Source organism: Hyaena hyaena, unplaced genomic scaffold (genome assembly GCF_003009895.1).
Source record: "Hyaena hyaena isolate Hyena2069 unplaced genomic scaffold, ASM300989v1 scaffold_21, whole genome shotgun sequence".
Lineage (NCBI taxonomy): Eukaryota > Metazoa > Chordata > Mammalia > Carnivora > Hyaenidae > Hyaena > Hyaena hyaena.
In genome coordinates, this window is record NW_024080653.1 from 5,327,040 (window position 1) to 5,347,541 (window position 20,502).

Here is a 20,502-nt window from a genome sequence, read left to right on the forward strand (position 1 = left end):
GCCTGGCACGCAGCCGAGCCAGGCACACGGTTGGTGCCCCATCGATGCACGTGGGCCGCAGAGATGGATGATGCCCCCTGAGAGGGCCACGACCAGCCTCACTCGAGCAACCCTCGGCGTGCACCGAGCTGTCGCGGGGTCTTGTGCCCAGGTCTGCCTCCCGGAATCCCACTCCGGCCCCGGTGGAGGGACGCATGACCTTGTGCCCCAGTGTCTGTACGTGCTCGGGGCCTGCGGAACGGAGGGACTCGTGATCTTGCCTGCCCTGCCTGCCCCCTGGGGCCCACGCAGGCCCGGCGCCAGGCCCTCTCCCGCGGCAGGGGGCCGTCGTGGCCTCCAGGGGGTCGAGAGGCTGTTGCCTCGGGCACCCAGGGCCCACGAGGCTGAGGCTGGAAGTGCCGTGGCCCGGGCCCCTCCCCAGGGAGGCCTGAGGGCCACACACTGCGATGAGGAAGAGGACCCCAAGGCTGGCCCAGGCCCAGGCCGGGCAGCTCTGGTTCCACTGCTTGGCTCCCAGCCCTGGAGGCAGGTGCAGGAGACAGACAGACAGGATGTGGCTGAGCAGGCCACCGCAGGTGCCCAGAGATGGCCCCCCGGATCTGGGGGGGGACGTAGCCGGGTGGTCCCAGGGCCTGGGGCTGGAGGTGCTGGGGGCGGCTTCCAGCCTCCCCGGCCTGCTGGCCACATCTGGCTGCTGAGAGGGCTTTGGCCCCCACGACCCCCTGGACCGGACCCTGTAAATACCTCAGTCGTCACAGGAACACGAACAACAGCTGAGGCGTCCCCAGGGCCACGCGGCGAGGCTGCCTCCCCACTGCTCACCCGTGGAAGGGGGAGACTGGGCTCCTAGAGGTGCCTACAGCACGGGGGTGGCTGGAGGCCTGGTCCTCTCACCCTGAGTCCAATGGCTCATGGCCTCTGGGACCCCATCTGCTCCGCGCCCACCCTCCCATGTCGCCTCCCCTCCTTGAGGCGGACGTCACCCTTTCCATCACACTACTGCCATCTTGGCAAACCGGGGCCCTGAGCCCAGCACCACCGGGCCGCCCACGTGGCCTTTCCACGTGGCCCGCACCCGGGCTTGGGCCTGCCCTATGGGGGTGCCGGGGCGCACCTGGCTGCTCGCTGGCACTGACGCCCCCGCCTGCCACTCGCCCAGCCAGGGCCACCCTGGGAGAGGTATGGGGCCCAGGGCTGCAGGCTGCCCGAGTCGGGGGGCCGGGCTCCTGGCACCAGGAATCAGAGAAGGGTAACTGGATCTGGCCGCGGATCTGGCGGCTGCTGCGGGTGGAGGGCTGCGATCGGGTTGCGGCCTCGCAGCGACTTTCCATCAGGCAGCTCTTTCTGCGCCGGGAAGGAGTGGGGCTGTGCGGGCGAGTCTGTGCAGTGGGTCTGGGGGCCCTAAGGTAGGGGACACGTGAGAGAGAGGCCAAGAGGCGCAAGGGCCAGGAGGCGGGGCAGAGGCCCGAGCTGTGGGCCTGGGCGGCCGCCAGTGACGGGGAGGTGGGTGGCCCTCGGCGGGCGGAGCTCTCCAGCTGGGCAGGCCCCGGGGCTCCGGCCGCTCGAGGAGTCCAGGAGTGGCTGAAATCCAAGCTGGGGTAACAAAAGGCAGCCGCTGTCCCTAAGCCGGCACAGCTCTGATCCGCCCTCCCACCCGCCCTCCGCTGCCCGCGGGCCATGTAAGAACCACCCGGGGCCCCGCAGCTGCTGGTCAGAGGGCAGCGGGTCCATGACGCCGGCCAGGCCTCTGGGGGAACTCGGGGGCCGAGAGCACGCAGAGAGAGCTTCCAGGCCCCTCGCGGGGCTGTGGGTCTGCCCCGAAGATGCCCACCAACGGCCTGCACCAGGTGCTGAAGATCCAGTTTGGCCTTGTCAACGACACTGACCGATACCTGACAGCTGAGAGCTTCGGCTTCAAGGTCAATGCCTCGGCCTCCAGCCTCAAGCGGAAGCAGATGTGGGTGCTGGAGCCTGACCCGGGGCAGGGCACCGCCGTGCTGTTCCGTAGTAGCCACCTGGGCCGCTACCTGTCAGCCGAGGAGGATGGGCGCGTGGCCTGCGAGGCCGAGCGGCCGGGTCGCGACTGCCGCTTCCTGGTCCTGCCGCAGCCCGACGGGCGCTGGGTGCTGCGCTCAGAGCCACACGGCCGCTTCTTCGGCGGCACCGAGGATCGGCTGTCCTGCTTCGCCACGGCCATCTCCCCGGCCGAGCTGTGGACCGTGCACCTGGCCATCCACCCGCAGGCTCACCTGCTGAGCGTGAGCCGGAGGCGCTATGTGCACCTGTGTCCGCAGGAAGACGAGCTGGCGGCAGACAGCAACACGCCGTGGGGGGTGGACGCGCTCCTCACCCTCAGCTTCGAGAACCGGCAGTACTGCCTCCGGTCCTGTGACAGCCGCTACCTGCGCAGCGACGGCCGCCTCGTCTGGGAGCCCGAGGCCCGAGCCCGCTACACGCTGGAGTTCAAGGCGGGCAAGCTGGCCTTCAAGGACTGCGACGGCCGCTACCTGGCGCCCGTGGGCCCCACGGCCACGCTGAGGGCAGGTCGCAACGCGCGGCCCAGCAAGGACGAGCTCTTCGACCTGGAGGAGAGTCACCCGCAGGTGGTGCTGGTGGCCGCCAACCACCGCTACGTGTCCGTGCGGCAAGGTAACGTGGGGGCTCACGCGGGGCGGTGGCACCGTGTCCATATGGGTGGCGGTGCACAGGATAGGGTGTGTGCCTTGGGCCACGTGTGGGGGTCCTGGCTGGGGCTGCTGGCTTCAGAGCCGGAGGGAGGGCATCCCTTTCGGGACCACTGCGCCCTGGGCATGCTGGGCAGCAGCTGGGCGGGGGACAGGCAGTGCCCCGCAGGAAGTGGGCGAGGCCCAGGCCGGCGGCTGCGAGGGCCAGGGGGCTGGCCCCACACTCCCCTTCTCGTCTGCTCCATTTTCTAAACTTCACAGGAGACTGGGGAGGGGGCTGGGGACACGGCCAGGAGCCAGCAGGAGGGCAGTTGGCGGGGCTGCGGTGCCCACACCTCCCGTGCCTGACCAGCGGGGACCCTCCTTCAACCCAGGAGAGGGGTGAGGGACCTTGGGGTCCCTCCAGTCCGGTGGCCTTCACTTCTTGCTGGAAGACACGGTCTCTGGTCAGTGGGTGCAGCCTGGCTCTCTGTGAATCCTGGATCTTGGTCACCTGCTTGTGTGACCTTTCCACGCGTGACCACATACCTACGAGGTGAACACGGGCAATTCCCACTTCCTTGAGAAGAAACTGAACTTCCGGAATGGCCCCTAGCTGGGCCTGGGTCAGCAGTCATGGCTGTCTCTACCTGGGTCCCTGGGTGTGTGGACCCTGACCTGGCCCCTGGTCCCGCCGGCAGGGGCCCCGCCACGAGCCCCCCGTGGGAGGGACAGCCATGCTATCGCTGTGGGGGCCCTGCCTGTAGTCAAGATTCCCAAGGCCAGTCCTGCGTGGGGACGGGCTTCCAGCTAAGGCCTCCTGCGCGCCTGTCTGGACCGTGGCCAGGTCCTGGGGCACACGGAGGACAGTCAGCCCTCGTCCTTCCCCGCACAGGCCCCACGGTCCAGCCGCACGGCTCTCTGGGCTGTGGTAAGGCCCCTGTGGTTGAAGTGTCAGTAAAATGCAGGCGACGGTGTGCAGGGCCTCCTCTGTGAGGGTCAGAAGCCACGTGGACACAGCACCCAGCTGTGCTCCGCTGGCGAGCAGGGCCGTGGTGGCGCCGGAGGTGGTGACAGGGACAGTGCCGGCGGTGGCGGTGAGGGTGGTGCCGTCTGGACTCTCCTCCCATCTCTGGACTCCCCTGCACCTGCCTGGCCCTTTCGCAGGGGAGCCCCCTACTGAGGGCGAGGTCTGCCTTCCATTGTAGAAGCCAGGCACCCACATTCGCCTGCTCGCTTCCTTCGCAAAAAGCCTGAGGGCATATGACCCGCCCCCCCCCATGTGGCCCGTCAGTCCTGGGGGGGCGCCGGTGGTCCCCGGGGCTCCGTGGCAACTGGAGCTGGTGCTTGTATCCCAGCGACGTTGCTGACCGGGCAGCCCCAAACCCGTCTTCTTGGGGTGTCTGGGAGCACCCCGCCGGCCTGCTTCCTCCACCCACTATCGTCTTTTGCCCCCAATCAGCCAGAGTCTGCTTGTTTCTACTGCAGCCACTGCCGGCCTCAGGGACACGGTGTGGCTGATGGAACAGTCCCAAATGCTCAAGGACGTAGAGAACCTCGTACGAGCCAAAGTCTGGAGGCTCCGGGGCCGTGGGGGCCCAGGCAGGACACCCGTGCCAGCTCGGTGGTGTCCTCAAAGCCCTTCGCTCTCGTGCGGCCGCTCCCCGGGGACAGCGCTGCCCTCGGGCTGGGGCCCTCGTGCGGATGCCACGGGGGCGGCCTCAGAGGTGGCGGCGGCCGCCTTCCCCCTCGGCACCTCTCTCGTCTCCTTGGTCTGTTTCAGTGTCACCTCCTCCAGGAGCCGTCCCTGGTCAAGGCCCACGGCACCCACGGGCCCTGGACACTTTGTCGGTTATGTTAGTGCTGATGGTGGGACGGCAGCAGTCACTTAGTTCACCGCTGCTGGTGGGACGGTGGGGACGGTGCTGATCCGCGTCGGGGGACAGACCCCGATCTGGGAGGCTTTGGAGGAACAGCCTTGGGAGCTGGCGAAGGGCCCCAGGTCTCACCCTCTCTGGCACAGGCCCTGCATGGTCCCCGCCCCACCTTCCTGGGGACAGGCTTGGACGGGATCTGGCCCCGACCCTCAGGCCCCCGTTTCCTCTGGCTCCACCAGCTGGACATGCTGGAGGCCAGCCTTGCCGGGCAGCTCTGGGATGTGTCACACCCCTGGGAACAGGGGCGTGGTTCATGGGAAGGTGCTAGGGAGGCCCTGGCGCCTGCCCCTGCCCCCCACCCCGGCATGAATGTCCCCTGTGCCCCCTTCCAGAAACCCAGGCAGAGCTCCAGATAGCCTTGCCCTCCCTCAAGGCTCCTGGGAGAACACACACGCGAGCAGGGCTGGGGAGGTGACGGCGGTCCCGCCTCTGCTCGGTGCCCAGGAGTGGACCCCAGGCCCCAGCTGTGTCCTGGACAATGGCTTGGGGAACAGAGGGACCCCACCGTGCCCAGCCAGTGGCTTAGGAAGGAGTTATAAATAGAGGCTGGTGTAAGCCTCGGGTCGGGAGGGCAGCGGCAAGCAGATTACCCGGCGATTAGCAGAGGCAGGAGATTTGCGGCCACGGAAGGCTCCGGCTCCCGGGGCTGTGGCAGGAGCCAGGCCAAGGACCTTCAGGGAACAGGACGGAGGCGACCTGCAGTGAGCCCACATGGCCGTGGGCCCCCGCCCTCCAGAAGTGCCTTCCAAACCTTAACTCCAAAGGGTTCTGGGTGAGAGCCCCTCCAGGGTCCCCCCCGACTATGCTCTTCCCCATCTCTCTGCTCCCCCCCCTCCACCCAGGGAGAGGCGTGAGGGGCTTCCCATATCCTCCCTCCAGGGGTCAACGTCTCTGCCAACCAAGATGAAGAACAGCATCATGAGACCTTCCTGATGCAAATTGACCAGGAGACAAAGAAGTGCGCCTTCTATTCCAGCACCGGGGGCTACTGGACCCTGGTCACCCATGGGGGCATCCAGGCCACGGCCACACAAGTGTGAGTGCACCCCCACCTCCACATGTGCCACCACCCCTGTCACCACCACTTCCACCACCAGCACCATTACATCACCTCCATCTCCAGATCCACCGCCACCACTGTCACCTCCGTCCGCACCAGGAGGAACACTGTAGCAGCCCAGCCAGGGGGAATGCCCAGCGGGGTGAGGGGCGGCTCTCAGTGGTGGTGGGTGTGTTGGCGGGCAAGTGCCGGTCTCCCCCTGGGGGCTGAGCTCCCAACGCCCTGCTGCTCTGAGGGGACCTTACCCTGACTCTTCCAGCGCTGCCAACACCATGTTTGAGACGGAGTGGCGCGGCCGGCGGGTGGCACTCAAGGCTAGTAATGGGCGCTACGTGTGCATGAAGAAGAACGGACAGCTGGCGGCCACTAGCGATTTTGTGGGTGAGCGAGCACCCCTCACCTGGCCTGGGATAGAGGCCGGGCCGCGTGCCTACTAAGAACCCGTTCCCCCTCCCTGTGTGACGGCTGCCACCGTGCTTGGTAACGGCCGTCCTTGCTGGTCAAGACAACCGCTCCGGACGTCAGGGACAGTCAGAGCCCAGAGCGCCCTTAGCTCCTCTGTACACCTGGGGGACCTGGGGCTCAGCGGCAGCAGGCCCCTTGCCAAGGTCACGGAAGGCGATGGCAGATGGGCGCACAAGAGGCACCAAGAGTCTGGGGCCTTTACGCGCCCCGCCTGCCTAACCCAGCCCGGGGGGGCGGCGGGCGCTGGGCCACCCCTCAGCCCCCACCACTCCCCACCAGGTGAGGACGAGGAGTTCATTCTCAAGCTCATCAACCGCCCCATCCTGGTGCTGCGGGGCCCGGACGGCTTTGTCTGCCACCGTCGTGGCTCCAACCAGCTGGACACCAACCGCTCGGTCTACGACGTCTTCCACCTGAGCTTCAGCGACGGCGCCTACCACATCCGAGGTGCGGAGCGGGCGGGGGGCGCGGGGCTGGGGCGCGGCGCGGGGCGCGGCAGACGCCCGCCGACCGCGCCCCGCCCCCCCCCCCCAGGCCGCGGCGGCGGGTTCTGGAACAGCGGCAGCCACGGCCGCGTGCGCAGCGACGGCGAGCGCGCCGAGGACTTCCTCTTCGAGTTTCGCGAGCGCGGCCGCCTGGCCATCCGCGCGCGGAGCGGCAAGTACCTGCGCGGCGGCGCCTCGGGGCTGCTGCGCGCCGACGCCGACGCCCCCACCGGGGCCGCGCTCTGGGAGTACTGAGCCGCGGCCCCCGCCCCCCTTGAGCCGCGTCTGACGCAGCGGCTGGCGGGCTCCGCGCACGCGGCGGGTCAGCACCCCAGCCCCGCGATCGCCCCGCCTCCCCACCCCTCAGCCCGGGGAAGCCCAGGGTTGGGGGGAAACCCGGGGTCGGGGAGCTGGGCTGGGAGGAGGGTCCCCCGACGGACCACCGCCCCTCCCAGCCAGGGCGGGCACAGCCCGGACTTCCCTGGCTCCACCCTGGCTCCCCGCCCCTCAGCTGCTGTCCTGTGCTGGCCACACGGCTATTTCCCAACACCCAGGGGCGGAGCCCCCGCTTCGGCCCAGCGGGACACGGGGTGCGGGTGGGGCAGCCTGGTCGGAGGCCCCAAGTGATGGCAGCTTACAGGGGCTTTGGGGTGAGGTGCCTGCACTTACTGGTCTCCCCATGACAGGGTTTTAGGAAACCCCGGAAGCAAAGGCGACCCCATCCCTCCCAAGCAGGGCTGTGTGTGGCTAACCCTGGGGAGACAGGCCCTCTCAGCTCCTGCACCCACCTGGTTGCCACCCGGCTCAGGAAGGGGGCTACGGGGCCCCTATTCCCACCGCACACCTCCACACACAGACCCTGAAACTCTGCGCCCACAGGCTGGCCTCCCATGGCCAGGCTGGATACCAGGACAGGGTCTGTGGTTCACCAGCTGGCACCCAGCACTCCCTGGCCCTCCAGGACCCCCATCCAGGCCAATTCCCCTTGGATGGGCTGGGTGACCTAGGCCATCAGAGGTGAGAGCTGAGGGGGAGACACAGAAAGGGGAGGGGGTGGGGGAAGGGGCTCGACATGCAAGGTGGCCTAGAGCCTGAAGGGAGGGGGGACGGCAGATGCCCGGCCCTGGGCAGCCCCTGCCCTTGCCTGGGGGCCTGAAGCCCCACCATCTCCTCAGCGAGTCCAGCCAGTGTGGGCCAGGTGGGACTGGGGCACTTTGGGGAAGGGGCTCAGGGGAGGGGGTGCAGAGTGGAGCAGAGGGGAGGAAGGGAATCCCCTCCCCGGCCCGGCCCTCCGTGGCCTGGTCTGCTTCTGGCCTCACTGCCCTCCCTGTGCCTTGAGTACAAGGAAGGCTGGACCCGAGCAGGCCAAGGCGGGCCCAGTTAACCCTTTGAAACCACACCCGGGAGCCCGGGGGGGGACAAAGGCATGGCCTGCGCTGCCCCCTGGTGGCATCCAGGGCAGGAGGGGTGGGGGCTCACCTGCAAGAAGGCAACAGGCCTGTACTCGCATGAAACGATTCTCCCCTGGGGTCCCCCACCTCCCCTTTGCTGGCCTCTGCCACGTAGTACACTTGGCCTCAGACACTTGCTGAATGGAGCCCACACAGCCCGGGGCAGAAGGGGGAGAGGGCAGGCAGGGAAGGTGCCTGGGTCACCTGAGGGGGGCCAGCTGGGGTCGCAATAGGCGTGCCTCAGTGCCCCCGGTATGGGAAGCAGAGTGGAGTGGAAGACGTTCTCTGGTGGCTTGTAGCCGCGTGCAGGGGACGGAGAACCACAGGCTGAGGGACACCTTGGGCTCAGCATGGCATTCTGTCCCTGGCAGGGCGCTGACTGGGCACCCCAAAGCCCGGGGCTCCCCAAGCATCCGGCCAGGCTGAGGTCTGTCCTGTGGCCTGTGTCTCCGCTGAGCCCCGAGGGCGCCACACGGTCCGGTTCTCCCCCGTCCTGACTTGCTGGCCGTGCGTGTAGCTTTTCTCCTTCTCTGGGGACTCTGTGGTTGGCCTGTCCCTGCACCCACCCCACCCCACCTGGGGCCTCCTGCCACCCCCCACTGCTGCTTCTCCATCCCCAGAAGGCCCCATGCTCAGGCCTCATGAGGGTGACCCTTGTGAGGGGCCCAGAGGCAGCAGGCTGCACACTACGGACCAGGGGCCGCCGAGCAGACGCCGCGTGCGGGGGCAGTGGGGCCAGTGCCGCTCTTCCCACACAGCACGGCCACTGCCTGTCGCTCTCCCTCCCACCCTGGAGCAGCCTCCAGCGTGGGGCCCGTGGGCGACCACCCACTCTCCTGGACTCTGATTGGAGCACCCGCCGGCCCCTCTCCCTCGGAGATGTCCTCGGTCCTCCTCGGGAGGGACTCGTGTGCCCTGAAGGGGGGGGCACTTCCCCCCAGTGCTGGGGACTCCCTACTGACCCTAGGACCACGGAGAGGCCACCGCGGGGTTCACCCAAGCACACCTGGGGGAGGCCCAGAAGTCCCGGTCAAAGCTGCCACCCAACTGAGGGCGAGGGGAAGCGGAAATAAAACACAGCTGAAGCCGAGGCAGCGAGACAGAGTGCACTGGTCTTGCGGGAGGGGTGCCTCGCAGACCCCAGACGCACAGAAGAGCACCATGTCACAGTCGGAGGGAAAGTCGCCCTCCCCAGCTGCCACACGTGTCAGCACCAGAAGGGGAGTCAAGCCGGGCCACTGCCCAGGCCGAGGGAGGCAGCTGGGGGGCCGCAGCCCACCCCGACGGACCCTGGGAACAATGCACAGTGCTCGGGCTGAGTGTGGCCTCAGCTGGGAGCAGCTGCGGGGGGTGGGGGTGCCCCAGCCCCAGCCGAGCCGGCAGCCGGGAAGCAGCAGGGCGGAGGGGCCCACAGAGGGAGGAAAGCGTCCGCGTGGGTGAGCCGGCGGCACACCCCCAGGAACTTTCTCCGGGGCCCAAGCGGGCCACGTGCCGATGCTGCTGTTCTGGGGTCTAGAGCCTGTTTCCGGGTGCAGGGGACGTTGCCGATCGAGCTCCAGCGCTCCAGGGCAGAGACCCCCAGCACCACCAGGTGCGGTGGGGCCGTCGGGCAGCTGCTGGAGGGAGAGGAGCCACGTGCAGCGTCTCGGGCGGGGAGCAAGAGCAGGGCCCAGGGCCTGGCGGGCGGACACCATCTGGGTGCCCGGAAACGATGCACTTCGCACCCCACCTCCTCCAAGCACACCCCCGCCCAGCAGCTGGGTGCCCTGCGTTCCGTACAGCAGCCAAACCCGTCTGCAACCCCCCGCCCCCCCCCCCCCACTGTATCTACAGCCGGGGTCAGGGGCCGGAAGGGGCCCTTTCTCCACCAAGGACGGGAGGCACCCATTGTGGGAGGGGCGGGCCCACCTGGAGGGGCGTCACACCAGGAGGAGGCTGGGGCTGCGCAGCTGCCGGTACACCTGCAGGAGCCGCTCCCCGGTGGCGCGCGAGCTGGCCTCGTCGTCTGTGCTCAGCCGGTCCCGCAGGGTCTGCACCTCCCGCAGCAGCATCTGCAGGGGCGGGCGGCACTCAGACCCCCACCTCCCTGCTGGGCGCGGCCTGGGCCCCTCTGCAGGAAGCCGTCACGCACAAATCCTTCTTGGGAGGAGCCATCCCCACTCCCCAGGTGGCAGGAGGGGCTGGCTGGACTCAGGGAGGGAGACAGATGTAACGACACCGGCTCTGCCCCCGTCCCGAGCCTCCGCTGTGAGCTCTGGGCAGGCCCGCGTGCTGGGGACACCTGAGGCCTGTGGGGGTCCCCTGCCCTCGCTGGCCAGGCTGGGGGGCCTCACCTCGTGGTTGAGCTGGATCTGGTGGAGACACTGGACACGGAGGTCGGGTGGCCTGGAGCTCTGGGCGGCGTGCTTCACAACCATCCTCTGGGGGGGGACACGGGCAGGCGGCTGGAGAGGACCCTTCCCGCCCCCCGCCTGCAGGGGTGCCCGGGGCTCCCGTCCTCCACCTCCTGCCTCGTCCCCTCCGAGGGCCCCTCTGCACCTTCCACTCCGGCCCCAACTCTACTTGGAACGTTCTCCTCGCTTCCTGCCCCCTGCTGCCCACCTCCCTTGTCCTCGGGGCCGCCTCCTGCCCGCTCGTCTCTCGTCCCCAGCGTCAGGCGTGGCGCCCGCTGCTCTCACGGGGGCCACCCAACCTGCCCGCCCGCACGTCCACCTGGAATTGCTCACGCTGGGGCCGTTTCTTGTCCTGCTTTCTGGGGAAACCCAGGCAGCTCCTGGGAGCTCAGATCCAAACCCCCGGGACAGGCTGCGGGGGCGGCGAGGCCCTGCCGCACAGCAGGTCACATGCGGGTTCTCACCCGCGAGCACCCATCATGGGGACCAGTGTCGGCTGACGGGACGGACTGTGGTCTGCAGTCTGCCTGAAGCTTCCTGTCAAGGGGGCGTCTGCAGCTCCCCGTTAGGAGCCTCACCCTGCCCCCCAATTCATACGTGGAAGTCCCGCCCCGCGCAGCTCAGCAGAGTACATGACTGTACTCGGAGCTGCGTCTTCGTGAATGAACAAGGTAAGAGGAGGTCATGTACGTGGGCCCTAAACCACAGCGAGTGGCATCCGTGTGAGAAGCATGCAGATGTGCACAGAAGACCACGGCGGAAAGACGAGAGAACACGGCTGTCTGTGCGCCAGGGAGGGGCCTCAGCTCCCAGCACTCAATTCCTGCTGTCCGGGCCCAGGATGTGGTTGTCACAACAGCACCGGGACCCGAGTGTCCCCTCCAGCCAGTGGCCGGGTCAGCATGCTCCTTCCCTAGCGCCACGTTAAGCATCCGCCTCCAGGACAGTCGATGAGGCTCCTCTCTGGGCAGAGAGAGCGAGAGCCGAGCTCGGGGCTGGTGTCCCCGGCGGGCAGAGACCCCTCGGACAGCTCGAAGCCCTCAGGACTAGATCCCTGAGCCGCCTGTGCCACGGTGGGCCCAGCAGTGCTGCGTGGGGGGTGCGCTGGCGTCACAGGCTCCTGGCTGCCCAGGGTGCACCACTCAGGGCCTGGTCAAAGCCCACCCGCCGAGACCTCGGATTCTCCGATTCCCAGGGCTGGGGTGGGGCCTGGAATGTGCACTGTACACTCCCAGGTGGGGCCGTCGCCAGGGCCGCCCTGAAGAGCTGTCCCAGCAGCCGCTGGGAGCGCCAGGGCCCTGTTCAGACAGGTGGGAGGAGATGGGCCAGCCAACCTCGGAGCCAGGGCTCTGTCCCGCCGAGGGCACCAGATGACAGATGCCACTTGGAACCCAAGGACAGCTGATGGCTTCCCCGCATGCCGGCGGTGAGACGGGCCCCAGAGGCACGTGACAGGTTGGCCTCTACTCCTGGTTTCTTGGCAGAGACGTGGAGGCTCAGAGTGCGGACGCCTTGTCCCGGGCCGCACGGCTGGGGCATCTCGCCCCAGGGCACGGCCGCTCGGCACAGCCAGGCAAGTGCAGGGGCCCGCACGTGAGCACGACGGGCAGCACACGGACCATCTTCCTTTGACGCAGCGCCCACCGGGTTCACGGGCACTGGAGGGCCGCCGGCACACGGGACGGCGGTGTTACCGAAGGGTCATCAGCGAAGCTGCCCTACCTGCCCCGCAGCCCCCCTGTACGACACGCGCGCGCAAGCAGAGGGAGGATCGTCCCGCAACCCCACGCAGGCAGCCGCGGTCCGCCACAGTCCCGCTCCCTGGGCGGGCCACACACCTGCAGACGTCCGACGACAGCATGGTGCGCCTGGCACAGGGTGGCCAGGGAGGGGCTCTCCACTTGGATCTCCACGGCCTGCAGGGGCCCTGCTGCGCTCAGGTGCGTCACCGTTACCTGCAACACAGGAGGAGCCTCGCTGCCCGCGCACAGCTCTGCCCCGCCCCGAGAGCAGCTCCCGAGAGGGGCCTCTACCCCCTCGTCTGGGCGGCCCCCTGCACCCCGGGGCAGAACGAGGTGCAGAAGGGATCCCGGGCCTGGGTCTCCCCACCTGCCAACTTGTGCCTGAGAGCCGTCGGGCCGCCCCGGACCAGGGCAGCCGCAGCTTGTAGGGAAGGGCCGTCTAGCAAGCCTCCCGCTCCCTTGGAGCCTGCAGGGCAGCGGCTCTGTCCCCACTCCGCCAAGGACAGCCCGCGTCCCACAGCAGGCGGGGCCAGGGTTTCAGATGGGAAACTGGGAGCGGACTGGGTGCCCAAAGGCAGCCAGGTGCCCCCCAGGAAGCTCTAGGCACACTGAGCCCAGGATGAAACCCTGGCACAGGCGGGCCAAGAGCCAGGACGTGCAGGCTCGCCCCCCACCCAGGCCCCAACGCCCGGGGGGCAGAGCCACTGCCCTTGGCAGCTGTTCCCGCTGCAGCCTGGGGGACGTGCTGGGGCTAAGGGTGCTCACTGGGCTGCGTGCCCGGCCCTTCTGCCACCTGGGGAGCCGCCCTCAGGGCCCAGAACCGGCCCAGGGAGGCCTCAACCCAGGCGTGCTGGTCTGAAAGGCTGTGCAGTGGGCGGCCCGCCACCTTGGGGACAGGTGTCCTGACAACCTGGGCCACTCTGTGAGCCTCCAACCCTGGGTTTTAAGAGTCTGCTGGACGTGACCCCAAGCCTCCCGCCAGGAGCACCTCGGAAGGGCAGGTGTGTGCGAGCGGGTGCGGATAGAAGAGCACTCATCGTTCCAGCCTCTCTGCGGCCCCGTAGGGCGGGGGATTAGGGGTTCAGGGACTCGGGTCAGTGGGTGCCACTCCTGGGGTACAAGCTATTGCCAAACATGCTGGGCACCTGGCCGTGAATTCCAGCAGTGTGCAGGCCAGCGCCCACGTGGCCGGAAACGCGAGGGCCACACTGCCACGGGCCTGCGAAGGCTGTTCCAGCACAAGTGCGTGTCAGGTGGTGCATGTCAGAAACCTCTGGAAGGCATGGGGCCAAGACCCTGACATCTCGCAAGCGGCCTGGAGGTGCTGCGGGCCCGCGGACTCCGCGCTGAAACTACCGCCATCAACACTACTTCCCCGGAGAGCTGACCCCTGGCTTGCCTCTCGGATGACAAGGTGGAGGTCGGTGCCATCAGGGGCCACCCCCTGGACGAAGGACAGAAGTCGGGCCCTCACGACATCCAGGGCGCTGTTCTCTGCAAGCAGCCACTGCAGGGCAGCACAGCCCAGGGACACGCCTGGTGGAGAGAGGCACCGCAGGGAGCTGGCGCGCGTCCCGGGAGAGGGAGGAGCCCCGCGCCCAGAGGCCGGAGCCAGGCCACGAGCAACACCAACCTGGCTGACCGTCCCCCAGGGCGGCCCTCAGAAGCGCTGCCGACACCTTGATGGTGGCCACCGACGGGGGCAGGAACTTGGCCCGCAGTGAGGTGGGTCCTGCCGGCTCGCCGCGCGGCCCCAGGCGAGTTCCCAGGAAGGTGTCCACGGGGTCGCCAGCGGGGCCAAGCAGGCTGGGCGCCTGTGTGGGGGGCGTGGCCAGGCCAGGGAAGCGCAGGCACTGCAGCATGTCCACCGTGTGCTCGCTCAGGGGCAGGCAGATGCCCTCCTGCTCGGGCAGCATGTCGGGCGGGCACCCGTCCAACGAGGCGTCCTCAGACAAGTCCGTGGGGGCGAGGGCTCCGCCCACGACCTCCCTGAGGCTGTAGTGCAGCGCACAGACCACCGTCACAGGCAGGTCCAGCGTGCCGTCGTCACTGGGACCCAGGGGCAGCGTCACTTCCCGCTGGTCACCGGGGCCCAGCTGATCCACAGGGATGGTGTAGGTGGTGGCCGAGCCAGCCGGGTCCGGGTCTGAGGCTCGGGGGCTGGTGAGCACCTGCACGCACCAAGTCCAACCCTGCCCCAGACTGAAGCCACTGCCATTCTGCACCCGGCAGGTGGCCATCAGCACGTCCCGCAGCTGCACGCGGCTCCAGGCAGTGGTGGTGGTGCACGAGATGGGCCTGGGGCCCTCCCGGCTCGCCAGCAGCACGCAGCTCACGTTCATGGCCTCATTGAGGCACACGAGGGCCTTGTTGCGCTGGTCAACTGCCTTCTTCAGGGAAGACACTCTGGAAAGGACGAACACAGCGCCTCAGGGATGGGCACAGAAGCGTGGCCCCTCCTCCCAGGCTTGGAAGAGACCAGAACCTTGCTCCGGGACGTACGCCAAGTGAGGAGAAGCCCCTGCCTCAGGAAGCAGCTCTCTGGTCGCGCCCTTGCGGGGCCCTTTTGAAGGTGCCCGCAGCTGTCTGCCCAAAGCCCTCCTCTCAGGCAGCAGGGCCCCAGGGGACAGAGGTGCAGCTGGTGACACCCCCACTCGGCCGGCCTGGCCTAGTCCACCAGGCTCACGGCCACGGCCAACCTCGTCAGGCCACACGGGCCAGGCGGTGCCACGGCAGGGCTGGCCTCCCTGCCGCGTCCCAGGCCGCGTCTTGAGCTGGGACCGTGACAGCAGCACTGGGACAGCCCAGGGGGCAGCAGGCACTACGGAAATGGCCTTAAACAAGAGGGACCCGGAGCCTACAGACCGTCACCCAGGACCACACAGAAAGGCAGGCAAGGGCTGAGGGGCGCCCACTTCCTCTCGGAATGGGTCAGAGGAAGAAGCTGCTGGGACCTTTGTGGAGACGGGGGGCAGAGACCTCCGAGGAGAAGGGTGCCCTGGGGAGCTGAGTGGGCATGGACAGTCTCCCTGCTGGCAGGGAAGAGGTGCGCGCAGGGCCCGGGACATGGGGGACGTCCCTTCCATCTTCTGAGGTGCCCACTCAACGCAGCGTCTGGGGCTCTCACTGGGGCCATAGGCAAAGTAACCGGCCTGGCCTGGACCAACACCGCCACCCAGGACGTCGTCCCCCCAAGGATACCAACGCCTCGAAGACACAGCACTGGCCTCCGCCCGAGCCAGGCAGCCCAGCCACTCACCTCTCAGAGACGGTACCAATTCCAGAGAGTAACTCCTTAATTTTCTGGCCAGTATTTGCCACTGTCACTCGGGTGGGGCAGGACGCCTCAGAGCTCAGGTCCAGGCTGCAGGTCATCAGGCGGCCCCGGGCAGACAGGGCCAGGAGCCTGGTGCCACCTGAGGATGGACACCCATGGGGCCTGGTCAACAGGCGAGGAGGGGCAGGCTGCTGGAGGCACCGGACAAATGCGGTCAGAAGCTGGACCCGGGTGAGAGAGAAGGTCCTGGCGACGGCCCCGAAGAGACACAGGATGACGGAAGAGCCCTGGACGTGGGCCGCGGGGGGCGGGCAGAGGTGCTGCCCACATCCACCTTATGCACATGGCGTGTGGACCGCCGAGTCAACCAGGCGCAGCTCCACCCTCGCCGGGCCCTCCGGGGCAGAGCTGCCTCCAGACGGAAGGGTGCCGCGCAAGCCCCGCGTTCTCGCTCTGCACTCACCGGGGCCTTCCCAGAAGCCTGCTACCTCTCTAGCATGTTCCCTGCCCTACCCCGTCCCTGGGCTCCGGGGGAGCCTCCAGGAGACAGGCTCCACCTCCCGTGACTGTCTGCTAGTCCCCCAGGCCCAGGGCCGCAGGCAGAACGCGAGGCCCGGAGCACGCACAGGCCGAGCCGCTGCCGGGCGCTGCCGTCCACACGGCGCTCTTTCCCTGCGGTGCAGCCGCGGAGGAGTACCGTGTGTGCAGGCCTCATGGGCCCTCTTAACGAGAGTGTGTGCTGGGGCTGGGGGGCCCGCTTTGCTAACCACAGTGCTGGGTGAACACGGCAGAAACCCTCCGCACTCCATCTGGGGAAAACAGAGCCAGAGCTCCGGGGCGATGCCCGCGCCGGGGCAGAACGGGCTCGTCAGCAGGCCACCCGGGAAGTGGGGTAGGCATCTTCCCGCCTTCAAAACACACCGTGTACCTCTCCCTGGACCACGTACCACATGAGGCCTGTCACAGGGAGATGCTCCCGCCCTGGGTCACGCAGGTGCAGACCCCTCTCAGGGAGAGCGGCCAGCGGCCGCCGCTGCCCACACAGGCCACACATGATCAGGCACCCCGTGACCCGAAGGAAAACAAGCGTCGACCCCCAGGCTACCCCAGGCGGGGAAACCCCTGCCTGTCAGGTTTATGAAAGGTTCTAAGGGACTGAGATGGGAGAACGGGCCGGGTGGCAGTGGAGAGGACAGCCACATGGAAAATTCCACCCCCACCACGGCAGGCTTTGGTTTTCCAGGTTTAAGCAGCTGCTCGTACCTTCAGGCGCCTCGGACAACACCGAGAGCGTGACGACGGCGCACACGCCTAAGCCGGCTGGACACAGCAGCGAGGGCAGGCTCCCCGGGCCCCCGTCGGGCTGCACGGAGTCCTGGGGGGCACCTCCCCAAGCCAGGTCCACGACACAGAGGCCCGAGGGGGTGCTGTGGTACACACGGCCGCCTCTGCCGCAAGCCGCACACAGCACAGGCCCTGGGAGCCGGTACTCCCGCAGCTCTGGTGCCAGGTCCCCGGCCTCATCCCAGCTGGCCTTGACGGCCAGCACCCGGCCGCGGTGACCAAGCGCCACTAGGCAGTCAGGGTGTGTGTCCTCCATGTCCTCGGCCAGTGACTCCGTCCTCAAGGCTCCGATGAAAACAACGGGTTCCTCCAGGTGATGGAGGATCTTGACAAGGGACTTCGGGTCACCAGGGGCCAACCTGGAGGTGACCAGAGTCTTCAAGACCACACAGCAGAGCTGGCCATCAGGCAGACCACAGAGGATCGCAGGTGATTCCAGGAGGGAGGCATCAACTCCAAAGAGCAGCCCAAAGAGAGCCCGTTCCAGCGTGAAGCCCCCAGAGCCCGGTGTCCGGCCGTGCGGCCCGCGGCAGCCTGGTGGTGACGCGTAGCACAGCACTGGGAGGAGGTGGGGGGCTGCGGGCTCCCCAAGGCTCCCAGCCAGAGGGCTGCAGGTGGACAACTCCACCTCGCCGATCTGGCCTGGGGGTCTGGCGTCCTCCCCTGGACAGGGACACCCGAACAGCTGTACCTTCCACTGGGCAGGACCCTGCGCCAGGGTGACAAGCATGTCATCGAGCACAGTGAAAGCACACAGTGTGGCATCGGGGAGGATGCAGGCGTCTGGGTCCACAGGGATCACAGGGCAAGGGGGCTCACCCTCCTCACTGCCCTCACTGTCGTCGTTCTTGTCCCTGTCGTCCGCGTCTCCTTGGCTCACAGACCTTCAAGAACCAGGGAACTGTCAGTGAGAACGCTCACAGGCTCTTCCCAACAAACCCCAGTGAGCACACAGGGCACAGAGTCTCTGCATGGAGTGACCTTGGTGGCTGTCACAGCCCGTCAGCAGCGTGCAAAAGGCCCACCAGGGAGCAGCTGGGCTGTGACACTACCTCCCACCTGCCGGAGGCCTGTTCTGACCATTCACCCAGGGACACACGTGGCGGGATGCATGCATCCAAGCTTCCAGAAACGGGATGCCAAAAGAAAATGCTCATCAGCGCAGAACCGCAAGGGCCCCCAGGGCCTAGTCTCTGAATCGTGGCCCCCACCTTCGCAAGTCCTAAACCAGCAACCAGAAGATGCCTGTGTCCAGGCTCTGCACTGGTACCTGGGAGGGGCCTAACTCCTCAACATCGACATCGGTCCCCCCCCCCCCACTACTGACGCAGGGGTCAGGGTGCTTTGGGTGTGACTGCTAACCACAGAGACCCACCTAAAAGGTGTGTCACACCAGAGGGGCCAGGATCCTACCCCAGGCTGCACACTCTGCAGCCCGGACCTCAGTAAGGATCCGCCTCCAGCAGGAGCCTGCTAGAGACGGTGTGTGCAGGGGGTCGGGAGCACCCTGGGCCCTCCAGCCCTGCACATGAGGGCTGGTGGGTGCTCGCTCTGAACCTGATCCGCGGGCAAGCAGAAGGCGCAGGTCACAGCAGGCCCAGAAGCGTGTTTGAACAGAGTAGGGAGGCCACCGTCACACACAACCAGAGTCCACCTGAGGCCGTGCCGGCCTCCGCCACGAGTGCTGCCCAGCGCCGCTCTTCACCTGCTCGCCTGGTCCAAGGACACGCAGTAGACGCCTTTCTGGGCGCACAGGACGTAGAGCACCCTGCGGGGGGCCGAGAGCTCCAGGCGCCACACCCGACCGGGGAACCTGTACACAGCCTGGGCATCGGGGAGAAGGCAGCGTCAGGCCGGCCGCGGGAAGGATCCCGGGGAGGCGGGGGGCAGCTACCAGTCCTTAAGCTCCTCAACGGCACGGGCCCCTCCCAGAGAGCCAGGACTCCCCGCGTCCAAGCCTCCTCACCCTTTACACCCTGTCCCCTCGCCCCGCCCCCCTGCCCCCCCCCCCGGGCCCGAGGCCCCCTCCCGGTGCTCACGGTCAGCAGCCTCCCCTCTTGGCCGTACACGTAGACAAGCTCGCTCCCGGTGGACACGAAGATCTCGGCCCCGTGGCACAGCACGCGGGGCTTGCCCGCCGCCAGGCCCCCGAGCGGGCAGCGGAAGCCCGCCAAGTACTCGACCCGCGGGGCGAAGCCGGCCATGGTGCCAGCGGAGGCTCGGGGGCGCGTGGCGCTTTACGGCCGCCCACGTGGAGGCGCGACCTCCGCCGTAAAGCGGTCCGGGCGGGGGCGGGGCGCGGGGGCGGCTCCGCGCCGGGGGCGGGGGGGGGCAGGCTGGAAGGCCACGCCCCCGCGAGGAAGCCGGTGGACCGCAGGGGTTTGGCAAGGGGCCCGCGTGTTTAAAGCCAAACGCGGGAAACCCCGGGGCCTGCCCTCGAGAACCCCGCCCGTCCGCCGCGCGGCCCCAGGCGCCCTCGCGGAGGGGACCCCGCGGCACCTCCCACGCCGGGCGGGGCCTCGGGCCGCTCGCTGGCAGGGACCGCAGTCGCGCGGAGCCGCGCTGGCGCCAGGACTCCGCTCGCACTCGGGCTTCCCCAGGCCGGGGCGGGACACGGAGCGCCGCCAGGGCCAGCGGTCCGCCCCTAAAACGATCTTGTGGGGTTTCGGGGAGCGGTTGGGCTCCACAGAGGAGTCCAGGGCTCCTGCAGCCCAGGCGTTCCAGGCCCGGGGAGGAGTCACCTCCGTCTGAGCCCACCCCGCCGCCAGGCTTTGAGCCACAGGCTGTTCAGGGGGTGTGTTAGACTGGACAATGGGGGCAAGGAATCTTGAAGAAGAGGGTATGGCTAACCAGAAATCGGTCTGGGGGTGAGGTGAAGCCGGGGGTGAGACACCTGTCCCCACCACCCTGGCTGCCCCTCTTCGTATTCCCTGGGCCTTTGGAGGTGCTCACCAGAATAGAGCCAGGAGCTGCTCTCTGGATGGAATCAGGAGATCCGGGGAGTCCCTGAAAGGAGCCTGCAGACGGGAGGTCAAGTACATGCCACTCCTTGCCAGTGGAAGAGTCTCCAAGGCCAGACACCCAGAAGTGAGAGAGGCGTCTGAGGGGTGTGGCCACGCACAGTATGTTGAAGGGGCCAGCTGCCAGCTGCTCCCTGGGCTTGGAAGTTAAACCGACATGACCGAGGCTGTGGCGTCTGCCAAAATGCACAACTGGTAGCAGGTCTAATCAGCCTTGCTGAGGTGGGCGCACAACTCCCCGGGCACTGGACTGCCACTGCTCCATGATTTCTGGATGCTGGTTGAATGTGCCCCTTACAGTCTGTTTTTGCTCCACAGTGAAGTCTGGGCTGGAAACACTGCCCTGGATGCTGGGACCAGAGAGGAGAGACCGGCTCCCACTAGGACTTCATCATTGCTCATTCTTTTTTTAAATGTTTAGTTATTTCTGAGAGAGACGGCAAGTGGGCCGGCTGGGGTGGGGGACAGAGCATCCAAAGCAGGTTCCACGCTGACAGCGGAGAGCCTGATGCAGGGCTGGAACTCATGAGCCTCGAGATCATGGCCTGAGCCAAAGGTGGACTGAGCTACCGGATGCCTCATAGGCCCTTGTAATTGGGAAGCGGGGGCAAGCAGGGTACCCAAGTCCCCTCCGGCAGTCTGACCACCAGCCCTCCTGAAGTGCC

The 20,502-nt window shown here is 67.7% G+C and overlaps 2 protein-coding genes across 6 annotated transcripts; one reads left to right on the forward strand and one right to left on the reverse strand.

Annotated features, from left to right (window-relative positions):
* The first annotated feature begins 1,703 nt into the window (after positions 1-1,703).
* FSCN2 (fascin actin-bundling protein 2, retinal) lies at positions 1,704-6,865 on the forward strand. 2 transcript variants are annotated; one of them, XM_039226549.1, is made up of 5 exons: positions 1,704-2,649; positions 5,480-5,636; positions 5,920-6,076; positions 6,350-6,572; positions 6,660-6,865. In XM_039226549.1, the coding sequence occupies exons 1-5, from the start codon at positions 1,824-1,826 to the stop codon at positions 6,863-6,865; spliced, it is 1,569 nt and encodes a 522-aa protein (XP_039082480.1). In that variant the 5' UTR covers positions 1,704-1,823. The 2 variants fall into 2 exon arrangements, with proteins under 2 accessions (XP_039082480.1, XP_039082479.1); XM_039226548.1 differs by having other exon boundaries at positions 5,920-6,041; positions 6,405-6,572.
* Positions 6,866-9,153: 2,288 nt separating this feature from the next.
* FAAP100 (FA core complex associated protein 100) lies at positions 9,154-19,033 on the reverse strand. Of its 4 annotated transcripts, none has more exons than XM_039226506.1 (10): positions 18,857-19,033; positions 18,523-18,641; positions 16,737-17,701; positions 15,456-15,612; positions 13,830-14,602; positions 13,596-13,732; positions 12,293-12,409; positions 10,395-10,481; positions 9,970-10,112; positions 9,154-9,674 (listed from the first exon to the last, which is right to left on the reverse strand). In XM_039226506.1, the coding sequence occupies exons 1-9, from the start codon at positions 19,019-19,021 to the stop codon at positions 9,981-9,983; spliced, it is 2,652 nt and encodes an 883-aa protein (XP_039082437.1). In that variant the 5' UTR covers positions 19,022-19,033; the 3' UTR covers positions 9,154-9,674; positions 9,970-9,980. The 4 variants fall into 4 exon arrangements, with proteins under 4 accessions (XP_039082437.1, XP_039082436.1, XP_039082438.1 ...); XM_039226505.1 differs by having other exon boundaries at positions 9,154-9,677; XM_039226507.1 differs by having other exon boundaries at positions 9,154-9,737.
* Positions 19,034-20,502: the final 1,469 nt, after the last annotated feature.

Excerpts from the sequence above, each read along its gene's own strand:
- FSCN2 (XM_039226549.1), top strand. The coding sequence starts at position 1,824 with ATGCCCACCAACGGCCTGCACCAGGTGCTGAAGATCCAGTTTGGCCTT. Across the intron at positions 5,637-5,919 it reads CAGGCCACGGCCACACAAGT|CGCTGCCAACACCATGTTTG; the intron begins GTGAGTGCACCC and ends TGACTCTTCCAG. Across the intron at positions 6,077-6,349 it reads TCACCTGGCCTGGGATAGAG|CCCGGGGGGGCGGCGGGCGC; the intron begins GCCGGGCCGCGT and ends TGCCTAACCCAG.
- FAAP100 (XM_039226506.1), bottom strand. The coding sequence starts at position 19,021 with ATGGCCGGCTTCGCCCCGCGGGTCGAGTACTTGGCGGGCTTCCGCTGC. Across the intron at positions 15,613-16,736 it reads GTTGTCCGAGGCGCCTGAAG|GTGGCACCAGGCTCCTGGCC; the intron begins GTACGAGCAGCT and ends GTCCATCCTCAG. Across the intron at positions 10,113-10,394 it reads AGATCCAGCTCAACCACGAG|ATGCTGCTGCGGGAGGTGCA; the intron begins GTGAGGCCCCCC and ends CCGCCCCTGCAG.